General features: G+C 42.0%; 1 protein-coding gene across 1 annotated transcript in view; it reads left to right on the top strand.

Moving 5' to 3' along the window:
* Positions 1-12104, top strand: part of BACE1 (beta-secretase 1) — a 33441-nt gene that overhangs the window by 16663 nt on the left and 4674 nt on the right. The window contains exons 2-8 of the mRNA XM_020989684.2: positions 5805-5893; positions 7559-7775; positions 8392-8532; positions 9206-9340; positions 10269-10370; positions 11094-11243; positions 11624-11795. Of these exons, the coding sequence (XP_020845343.1) occupies positions 5805-5893; positions 7559-7775; positions 8392-8532; positions 9206-9340; positions 10269-10370; positions 11094-11243; positions 11624-11795 (1006 nt within the window). The remainder of the gene's footprint in view (positions 1-5804; positions 5894-7558; positions 7776-8391; positions 8533-9205; positions 9341-10268; positions 10371-11093; positions 11244-11623; positions 11796-12104) is intronic.

The raw sequence follows: 12104 nt of genomic DNA, 5'->3' as shown, positions 1-12104 counted from the left end.
AAAGGAGAAATTCATTGAATTATAGGGAGAAAGAGACACACAAAAGTATACTAGTTAGGGATTGTAATGTATGTCTCTCAGACATAAACAATTAGACAAAAAGATAAACAAGAAAGAAGTTTCATATCTGAATAGAATTTCAGAAAAGTTAGATATGATAGATCAAAAGGTAGTTTTAGTTACTGAATGGAAATAGAAAGAGAATATTTCTTAGCTGTGCATAACACTTTTAAAAAATTAACTATGTTCTTAGGGTTTTTAAGCATTAAACAAATGCAGAAAAGCATAGACATGAAACACATCATTTACTGACCACAATAAGATAAAAATTTTGCAAACAAAAGGCCTTTGAAGAAAGAGTTCAAACATAAATGGAGACTCAATAATTTAATTCTAAAGAATTGGTGGGTCAAAGAACAAATTAGAAATACTTGGTAATTTAAACAAAGAAAATGACAACAATGAAACAACATATGAAAACTTTTGAGATCTAGCCAGAGAAATTTTAAGGGAAAATTTATATTGCTAAACATTTTCATCAACAAAAAAAGAGAAAGAATATATTAATGAATTTGGTATGCAACTAAAAAAAAAAACTAGCAGAGCAACAACAACAAATCAAAAATGAGATTAACAAAGTTAAAAGAAAAAAAATCAATTGATAAGTTAAACCAAGGAGCTCTTTTCAAACAAATAAAATAAATTATTAGAGAGCCTGATTTTAAAAGAGAATGAAGAATACCAAATTACTAATACTAAGAATGAAAAAGGAGAATTCAAAACAAATGAAGAAGGAACAAAGGAAATCACTGTAAACTTTTTGGTCCAATATATGTGAACAAAATTAATGACACAAATGAACTGGATAAATATTTATAAAATATAAAATACCCAGATTAACAAAACAATAAATAGATCATTTTAACATAATATCAGAAAAAGCAAATTGAACAAACCATAAATGAAATCCCAAATTTAAAAAAACAAACAAACAACTCTAGGACCAGAGGGATTTATAAGTGAATTTTATCAAACATTCAAAGAACAATTAATTTCAATATTACATAAACTGCTTGAAAGACTAGAAAAAGTAATCCAAATATCTTCTATGATATAAATATGGTCTCAATCCGGGAGAGACAAAGCAGAGAAAAAAAAAACTATAGACCATTATCCCTAATAAATATTGACATGAAACCATTGAATAAGATATTAGCAAAAAGGCCATAGCAATACACAGTGTGACTAGGTTGAATTCTTAGCAAAAATGTAGGGTTGAGACAATATTAGGAAGACTACAAATATAATAGACCATAACAACAAAAACAATAAAAATCACATGGTTACATCAATAAATGCAGAAAGATTTTGACAAAATACAATACCCATTTCTGTTTTTAAAATATAAAAACCATAGGAAGAAATATACTTTTCCTTATCTAAGACCAACAGCTAATATTATTTGTATTAGAGAAAAGTTTCCAATAAGATCAAGAGTAAAGCAAGGATGTTCATTGTCACCACTAGCATTTGTTATAGTTCTAGATATTCTAGCTATAGTAAGAAAACAAGAAGAAATGAAAGAATAAGCATAGACAAAGAAGAAATAAAATCATCACTTTTGCAGGTAATATAGTAGTCTACTTAAAGAACCCTAGAGATTCAACTATAAATTAATTGAAACAATAACCTCGGCCAAGTAGCAGAATATAAAATAAACCCACATATTTCACATACACAATAAGCTCCGAATGGATACATGACCTACATAAAAAAGGTCTTATCATAAACAAATTAGAGAAATAAGGAAGCAAATACTGTTCACAACTATAAATATATGGATATGGAAAGAGTTCTTGACAAAACAAGGGATAAATATCAAAGGAGATAAAATGTACAGTTTTGACATAAAATTTTAAATCTTTTTCACAAAAAAACCCAATGCAACTAAAATAAGAAAGGAAATCATTAGCTCGGGGGCGGGGAATCTAATCTGAAATTCAAGATACATTAAGAACTCATTCAAAAATACAATGAGTCATTCTCCAATAGATAAATGGTCAAAAAGTATGAACAGGCAGTTCTCAAAAAAAAAGAAAAGAAAAAGGAAAACTTATTAACAACCATATGGAAAAAAGTATTCTTAATCACTAATAATAAAAGAAATGCAAATTAAAATAATGCTAAAGTTCTATTTCACATCCTTGGTTTGTCAAAGATGACTAAAAAAAAAGAAAATGGCAATTATTGGAAGGGAAATGGGAGGACAGGCATATTAATGCAACATTAATGGAACTGTGAATTCATCTAACCATGTTGGAAAAGCAATTTGGAACTTTGCTCAAAACATCACTAGGTTGAGTATACCTAGTAGGTATATACCCCAAAGAGATAAAAGAGGTAAGGGACTCATATGCACAAATATATCCATACAGCACTTTTTATTATAGAAAAAAAAACTTAGAAACAAAGGGGATGCCTATCCACCAGAGAATAGAAGAACAAATTATGACATATAAACGCAATGGAATATTATTGTGCCATAAGAAATAATGAAAGGAATGGATTAAGAGAAAATTGGGAAGAATTATATGAACTTATATAACAAAACCAGGAGAACAATTTATACAGTGACTATAACATTATAAAGAAAAACACATTTGAAAGACCTTAGGAACTATGATCAATGCAATGACCAACCATGACTCTAAAGGAATGATGCTTCCCACCTCTAGACAAAGAAGTGATGGACCAGAGGTATAAAATGAGACATACGTTTTCAGATGTGGCCATTGTGTATCTTTGTTTTGTTTGACTATGCTAAGTTTTTACAAGGGAGGGTTGGGGTTTTTTTTTGGGGGGGAGTAGGGAGAAGAGGTTTGTGATGCCCCCCTAAAATGAAAAGTATCAATGAAGCATTTAAATAAAATACAACCAAAAAAATAGCAGGCCATGAAGATGGGCACTATCCCTGCACCTCTGTCTACTTCCCATCTTCCCATAAAGCCTCATGTTCTAAGATTTAAGGTCTCTCCCTGGAGTTTCTCTCCACTCCCACTCAACTGAATTTGTCTTTAAAAGTGTATTTGTGGGGTGCCTTTTATGCTATTTGTCCCATTGGCGAAAATTTCTATTTACAGCATACAGACTGGGCAACAGCCTTGCTATAGAAGTTGCTGAAATGGAAAAAAGTTGACTCCTCTTTCTCGATTGGGACCCCCCCTACTCAAAGAAATCAGACATTTGTACATTTCCAGTGCTTAGCACAGTGCCTGACACATAGCAGGTGCTTAGTGAGTGCCTGCTGACTTGATTTAAGGTAGGCAATAGCTACAGCCCAACCTCACAGAGAGGTCTGCCCAAAATGCTTTAGGAAGATTGCCAATGTTGTTCTCTGTATCTGTACCCTGAGGAGGTGAAACTTACATCAAGTGAGGAATAGGGCTGGAATTAGGACAGGACTAGGGGCCATACTTGTCTGGGGAGGCACAGCTTGCAGAAGAGACCTGCAGGGAGAGGATTCAGGAAACAGTGTGTTAAGAGGCTGGAGATGGAGCAAAGGATCCTAGGCAACCTTCCCCAACACAGAACTAATATGCTAACATTTTTGTACTACCCAGGTCCCAGTAACAGTTAAAGGGCATGTATAAATATAACTGAGGTGAGGGTTGGAGGAGGGAATAGGACTTCCATTTGGAGACTGGACATCCTTAATTAGGATGGTGCTCCCATGTGATTAAGCCACTGGAATCCTCACTACCATCACCCTGAAAGAACAATGTATATGGGCAAGACAAGGAGAAACAGAGAGTGGCTAAGACTGCCTCCATGGAGCAGGCTCAGCTCATTTCCAATACTGCAGGACAACAGGCAGACCTTCCAAGGTCTCTTCTTCAAAACTGAAAGTCTCCCCACAAGTCACAGGGACACTCAGTATCCACAGTTGGTTCTTTCCTGATAGAGTTTAAGAGAGAATAGGGATATCTATTCCTAGGAAAGGCAAGATGCTAAAGAGTGCGGGATCCCCACTCATCGGGGGGTTGTGGGGATGCTGTGGAGGAAAGAGAACACTTTAATCATTAACCTGGTTAACTTCAAGGGAGAGCAATCTAAACTGCTGAGTCTCCCCTGATTCTATTGATTTTCTCTGAAAGTTCTAAATGACTCAGGAGCTGGTGGCTGCCCAGAGATAGGAGAGAGGGGCCGGAAGCTAGAGCATTCAGGAGAAGAAACATCGGGAAAGTGACAGAAATAAGGGAAATGGAGGGCAAGAAGTAGGAGAGACGGTAGTAGGGTCAGAGAGACAGGGAAGATGGTAGAAAGGGGGTATTGTGGGAGATATGAGGAAGAAGAAGCAGGGAAGAGGGACCAGGAATAGAGGACAGAGGAGATGATAGACATGTAAGATATGAGAGGAACAGATTTGTCTTTTCTCAGTTAGACTGTAATTTTCTCTAGAAGCAGTAACTTTTCGTGTGTGTCCTCACCCAAACACCCAGCATAGCATGCTGCTCAGACTAGGTTCTCAGCAAATACAGTCACCAGAATGAAGAGAGGTCATCAGGCAAAGAAAAAAGATGGAGAAGAACTGGGGACAGGAAAGATGGGAGTAGGTGGTGGGGATGGGCCAGAGGAAGGAAGGCTTAGTGGGGACAAGATAGCTGCCTTCAAGCATTTGAAGGACTGTCACATGGAAGGGGGATTAGATTTGTTCTGCTTGGTCCCCAGGGGTCCAATAAATCCCAATGGATGGGATTTATGAGATGGCAAAATTAGGCTTCATCAAAATAAAAATTCCCTAATAAGCAGACCTACCCAAAAGAACAGACTATGTCTCAAGGGAGTAGTTTTCCCTTCACTAGAGGTTTCTGAAGTCAGAAGGTGGAGAACCTTTTGTAAGGTATATTGTAAAGTTATTTTTTTCTTGAGATAGGTGTTTAGACTAGAAAACTCCTTTCCTACTCAGATTCTGTGATTCTGTGACTAGAGTTCAAGTTTGCAAGGGGCTTTATGTACTGGGAAGCCCTTGGGACAGGCATCTGTCTCTTTACCCAGCTAGGAGCTGTGGGAATGGAGTGAGGAGCCCAGAATGACAGATTTTCATGAGGCTAGCTGCCATGTTCCTGATCACTCTGATTCTTTGGCAACTGAAGTAGAAGGGTCATCACAGTAGGGTTTGAAGCTGATGAGTATCACCCTAGGAAATCACATACCAACCCAGGAACATGTGTACACACACGTCAACCCATGCAGATCAGCTCCAGTACCCACCCCAACAGCTTTGCCAGCTCAGTGAAGTCCCTAAAATAGCTATACTCTACATGGGGGGGGATGCTGGATGAGATGGCCAGGGTGCCTGCTGAGTGTGCTACTTCCTGGGACAACCAGAAAAAAAAGAGGAAAGATAAAATTCAATGGATAGAGACAGAATCAGAGGCAGAATTAGACACCAAGAGGTCAAATGCAGTAGTAGCGTGAGTGGGTTGGATCAAATGATCTCCTAGGTCCCTTTACGGTTCTTACATTCTGTGCTTTGAAAGAGATATAGGCACAAGAGGAGAAAGGGGGTAAATACAAGAGGGCTCCTGAGACACTTACTGCTGTTTATCCATTACTTTACTGATGAACATTCTGAGAGGGTCCTAAGTCTCTCTAGGTTCTTGCTGGGCATGACCTGACATCTTCATTGCCATCCATTAAAGAAGAAGAGTACGTGACTTGGAGGTAGGGGAAGATACTGCTGCGGCACCTTGAGTTTCTTGTCCTCTAATAACATCTTTCTCTCTCCCTCTCTTCTTCTACAGCTCAACATCCTAGTGGACACAGGCAGCAGTAACTTTGCAGTAGGAGCTGCCCCTCACCCTTTCTTACATCGATACTACCGGAGACAGCTGTGAGTGCAGGGGGGGAAATGGAGGAGAGACATCCCACTCCACCTCCCAGTCCCATCCTAGAAATCCAACTCTCCCAGTGATGGGGGAACCAACATCCCTTAATTTTCTCTAATGAAGGGGGGCAGGGACTAGTGACTGAGGTGGTGAGGAGCAAGACCAAGAGGGCATAGTCTGAGGAGACAGAGGCTGAGGATGAGAGATTGGCAGGGTATGCAGAGCCACAGAGGTACTCATTCGCTGAGAAGTGAGCAGGCACAGCCACACTAGCTACCAGCAGATGGGCTAAAATGGCTCCCATCATGTCTCCTTCCCATGAGGGTCAGGGGAACCCTAAGACCTGTACTGCTTGTTTCAAAGAAGAAAAAGGGCCTTTCATGAGCCCCTAACCTGGGTGAAAGTCAGGAAATTCAGAGCAGAGATGCCTATTAACTTCCCCATGAGAAATCACCCTCCCTTTGCAGACACACAGAGAGCTCACCTAGAGAGGGTTGGCAGTTTTGCAAGACAAAGGGCCAAAATAGGGCTTAGAGGAAGAGATAATGAACTGAGCTGAGATGCCTACTTAGAATGGGAAGGAAGGAAAACTATGGTTGGAAAAAATCACTGACAGGTGTGGAAAGGGAATCATGGGGTTCACTAGTGAATGTATGGATTAGAAAAAGGCTGATACATGCAAGTTAAGAGGCAGAATGAGAGGAATAGGAGAAGAGACAAGAATGCTTCTAAAACACCCTCTTTCTGGGGCTATACAAGCACTTCCGAGTATATGTGAACCCCACACTCCCCTCCTAAGTCCTTCTCTCTTCCCACTTCCCTAAGCATTTGACAGGCAGGGAAGCAAGGTCAAGGTAAATGAAGAGGAATCATTTCCTTCTCTGACCCTCCTCCCTAGTAGCTCAAGCCCTGGTTGTGCCATTATGTTAAGTGTAAGATCTCACAAGTATTGGAACCCATGGATGTGAGTAAATGGGTGGGAAATATTCAAGTAGGCAAAGTGCTTATACACAGGTAGGGTACTGTATATTAGTAGTGTGTTACATGTACCTGTGTGAAATCTTGGACCTTGCACAAATCTTAGTCCTCTCTGTAATCTGCTCTGAGGGTTCCCTATCATTTCTTCCTGGCACACTCTCTGTCACCCGGTTGGCACCACCAGGTCCCAATGCAGCAAGGGAGTCAATGAGTCCTTTTCTCTGGGAGCTCAGCCAAGCTGAGAGAGGAAGAGATGCCCCTGGCTGCCCTTCTGGCACCATGCACAATGCACAATGCCCAGACTTGTTTCCCACAGGGCCTTGGCCCAAGATGTAGGGAAATGAGCTGATGGGGCATTTGCTGAAGGAGCTCCAGCCCCACTTCCCTTTGTAAAATTGCATGGTACTCTTAACCACTGTGTTCTCAGGACAAAAATGAGTTGTCTAATAGCATTAGGCCCACTCTATGAACATCTAGATATGGAGAGGATTTTAGGAGGAAGAGCCTAGAGTCCCAACTAAGATAGGAATGGACACCCCACTGAAAAGGTAATGGGACATTGGCAGCCATGCTTGTTACTATGGTTTCTTTGGAGCTGATGCCAAAGGACCCCAAGTTAGAGATTCTGTTAACACCTAGTATGTGTTATTGAAAGTGACACATACAACTCTACACCTACCCTCTCTTCACAGATCCAGCACCTATCGAGACTTACGGAAGGGTGTATACGTGCCCTACACCCAAGGCAAGTGGGAGGGCGAGCTGGGCACTGACCTAGTAAGCATCCCTCATGGCCCAAATGTCACCGTACGTGCCAACATTGCTGCCATCACTGAGTCTGACAAGTTCTTCATCAATGGCTCTAACTGGGAGGGCATCCTGGGACTGGCTTATGCTGAGATTGCCAGGGTGAGGAGGCTGAGGGCTAGGCTGAACACTGCCTGGGGAGGAAGGATTATGGGGAGGGAAGGGTAAAGGGACTGCCTGAGGGAGGAACTGTAGCAAGTAGGAATGCACTCGAACTGAAGGAAGAACATCTGAGATTAAGTATAGGGAAGTTATGAAAGTATGAGACACTAAAAGTTCTCTTCAGAGATTTTGAAGAATGGGTGAGTGGTGGGGTGATAAATGCATTTGGTAATGAAAATGATATAAAAACAAAAGATTCTAAGCTTTTCTTTAAAAAATGGGTGAGATTTCCACATATCTGGAAGAAGTCAGGCATGCATAAGGGGACTGAAAGCATGACCCTACTTCAAAGATCCCATAAGAGCTCTCACCTCATCAACACCCCTCTCTTGGCACGGGCATTGACCCTCAGCATCAGCCAATCTGCCATCACCTTCTAAAAGTGCCTTTCTACCCCAAGGCTAACTATCTCCAAGATGACCCTTTGAAGGGGACTTCCAAAGTTCTCCACCCCACCCCCGGATAACTGTTTTTGCTCTGGCACAGAAACAGGATTCTTTCCCCTTGTTTCCTTGACTCTGCCCCAAGATTCATTCTCTACTTATCTCCTTAACAGCCCGATGAGAGCCTGGAGCCCTTCTTTGACTCTCTGGTGAAGCAGACCCAAGTACCCAACCTCTTCTCCCTACAGCTGTGTGGCACGGGCTTCCCAAGCCTCAACCAGTCTGAGGCAATGGCCTCAGTTGGCGGGAGCATGGTAAGTGGGTTCAGGGGTAGACACTGGCAGAGCAGGTGGGCAGATACCAGCTGGCATCTCCTCCCTCCAGGGCTAAGCCAGAGGCAATTCAGAGGCTGGTGACCCTTTATTTTTCTCAAGGCTGGTCAGACCCTTTGCTGTGCAAGTCTTGGATTCTACCTACAAAAAGATTCACAGGAAACTTGCAATGGGGTCAGATGAGAGAAAAAAATGATTAAATAACTGAAAAAACAGTCAGAAAAGGCTAAAGGAACTAACATGACTTAGTCCAAAGAAGAGGTGGGTTTTCATACCTTCACCAGCAAAATAGTGAATGGTTCTCCATCCCCACTAAAATGAGGCAATAGACAAATAGCAACAACAGTAAGTTGGGTAAGATTTAAATGACTTCCTAACAAAAAGAGTTATATGAAAGTGGAATGGGTGACTGGGAAAGATGTAGCATCTCCTCTGTTGAATAAAATTTTCCACCTGCAGGAAGAGGGATAAAAACCATGATCTCTAAAGGGCTTTGCTATCCAAAGAGATGTCTAATTTGTTGTTGTTACATCATTACATCCGACAGCTGACGTACTGATGCCCCCAGGTTCCTAAAGCCCCATGCGCCTAGTTCCCTAACCTACCCACCCAGCGGCTTGGGGCATGACACAAGCCTGGCCCTCTCTCTCTCCAGATCATTGGGGGCATTGACCATTCCCTATATGTGGGCAGTCTGTGGTACACACCGATCCGACGAGAATGGTACTATGAAGTTGTCATTGTTCGGGTGGAGATCAATGGGCAGGACCTGAAAATGGACTGTAAGGAGGTAAGAGTACCAGGAATACTGGGAGTGAGAAGGCACATCCTGAGTGCTGGGGAGCAGGAGTGGGATGACAGGCCAAGCACAGGCTTCGGGAAGAACTGGGGAAGGGAGCTGCGTCTCGATCAGTAACACAGCAATGACAGCAGAACCTCCATCTGGAAGGGCAGAGGTTGGGAAGTGTATTCACAGAAAAAACACATTTGTGGTATGGTGGAAAGAATATTTGCACTAGGAAGGAAGAAACCCATGTTCTAGTCCCAACTCGTGCCACTAACTCAGCTATGTATACTTAAGAAAGCCAATTAACTTTTCTGGGTCTCAATTTCCTCATCTGTCAAATGGACATAATATAATCCCTACTCAATCCACCCTTCAAGGTTGAAAAAGATAATAGGTACAAAAAGCATTCTGAAAAATTAAAAAGCACTATACAAATGTGAGTTAGTATTAGACCATTTTGGCTCTAGACCAATGACTACGATGATTTAGGAGCTATTTGAATGGGATGGAAAAGCATTTATTAAGCTCTTACTATATGCCAAGAACCATACTAAAAGCTAGAAATACAAACAGAAAAGCAAGATAGTCTCTGCTCTCAAAAGAGCTCACATTCTAATTGCAAGAGACAATACATATAGGAAAGTTTAGCTGTAGGGTGCATGGAAAGGTCTAGTAGTCCTTAGAGCACAGGAGCAAGGCCAATTATAGGTCCACAGGCCTTTGGGCTGCATTACTGAGAAGTACTGATCCTGGTGGTGTGTGAGTAGGTGGGGGTTCTAGCTGGGGCAATTGAAGGACAAAGGAATACTATGCCAGTCCATACCCAAGACTTCTTGGACTAACTGGTGACCAGTATAGTTCTTACCAGCACACTGCCACCACCTGCCACCCAAAGACACTTGGCTGCATGAACATCTTTTCTCCTCTCTAGTACAACTATGACAAGAGTATTGTGGACAGTGGCACCACCAACCTGAGACTGCCCAAGAAAGTGTTTGAGGCTGCAGTCAAGTCCATCAAGACAGCCTCCTCGGTCAGTGAAATTAAGGGACACATCTACAAATGTAGGCATTGGAGGGAGCTGGGGGGAAAGGAGGCACAAAAAAATCAAATTAGATCAATACCCGTACAGAATGCAGCAACCCAGTGCTGCAGCTCTAGGGACCAGCACCTTAACTCTCTCTAGACATTGGTCCTTCCCCATCTTTCTCAGCTATCATCTGCTCTGTCTTCCACTTCAAGTTGTACCCTTCCCCAACCCATACCAAGAGTTATAGAATGAACAGCTATGGTCTTCAGAAGCCATCTAGTCCTGACCATATATTAAGCTTGAATCCCTTCTACAGAATCCCCAGCAAGTAATGGTTCAACCTCTATTTGAAGACCGCCAGGCCATCCATTCCAATGCAATTCTATATCCCCATAAGCTCTATCCACTGGTTCTAACTCTTGTCATCTAGAGCCAAGCAAAACAAACGACAAGTCTTCAAACAGCTGAAGGTAGTTCTCGTTCCACCATCCTACCCTGTCTCCTCTTCACCATTTCTTTCAACTGATTCTAGGACATTTCTAGGAAATTCATCATCTAGTTATTCTCCACTATATGTAACTCAGTTTCTCCCTTCTCTAGTCCAATTTTCCATCAGGGCTGAACAAGTGGGGCCTTTGCAGTGCCAAAAAATGAGCACAAAGTGTAACAGAGGCCACTTTGTTATAACTAGTCCCTCCAACTTCTATTTCTTCTTGGCCAAGACAGACAGAGAAATTCCCAGATGGCTTCTGGCTAGGGGAGCAGCTGGTGTGCTGGCAAGCTGGCACTACCCCCTGGAACATCTTCCCAGTCATCTCACTCTACCTAATGGGTGAAGTCACTAATCAGTCCTTCCGAATCACCATTCTGCCACAGGTATGTCTCTTCCTCAACCAAATGGGCTTCAGGAAAAGGAAGGTAAAGAATATGGGTTGGGAGGGATAGAAGACAGACACTGGGCATGGCTGAATGGGGACAAAACAAATATGGAAAAGAACCACTGGATTAACCTTTCTGGAAAAATGGGTCTCCAAACAGGCAAGGTATTTAATCTTTGAGTCCGTTTTCTCATCCCAAATGCCCTTTCTCACAGGAGTGCTGTAAGAATAAAATGAGATAAAAGCAAAACATATTTCAAGATGAATTGTTATTATTATTATTATTGGGATGATCTTTAAGCACACCTCAGGACCAGAGAAAAGGTAGGGTGAGAGTTTGAGTGAGATGTCCCTCACCCTATGATCATCTACCCCTAGCAATACCTAAGGCCAGTGGAGGACGTTGCCACGTCTCAAGATGACTGCTACAAGTTTGCCATCTCACAATCATCCACGGGCACTGTTATGGGAGCTGTGATCATGGAAGGCTTCTACGTTGTCTTTGACAGAGCCCACAAACGAATTGGCTTTGGTGTCAGTGCCTGCCACGGTGAGAGCACAGGCTTTGGGAAGCCAGAGGGTCTGTATTTATTCTGGTTGGATAGTTAGACCATCTGGGCCTGTACCAACTTGATGGGGAGTTGCCTGTCCCTCAAAGTAAACACACTGAGCAAGGGTTGTCAATACCTATCTAGCTTCTTGACCCTACAACTCAAGCATAGTGACCCCTGCTGAAAGCCCAAGAGACCAGAGGCCACCCAGAAACAGTTCCAGTGTCCTAGAAAGATGAACACACACAATAGATGGACAATGTACTACCTGGTGATACTTAGCTTACAAAGATGAATGTGGGCACCAT

The sequence above is a fragment of the Phascolarctos cinereus genome, unplaced genomic scaffold, assembly GCF_003287225.1.
Source record: "Phascolarctos cinereus isolate Bilbo 61053 unplaced genomic scaffold, phaCin_HiC Scaffold_726;HRSCAF=1367, whole genome shotgun sequence".
Lineage (NCBI taxonomy): Eukaryota > Metazoa > Chordata > Mammalia > Diprotodontia > Phascolarctidae > Phascolarctos > Phascolarctos cinereus.
Note: the sequence above shows the minus strand (reverse complement) of the source record. Positions and strands in the feature narration are given on the sequence as shown.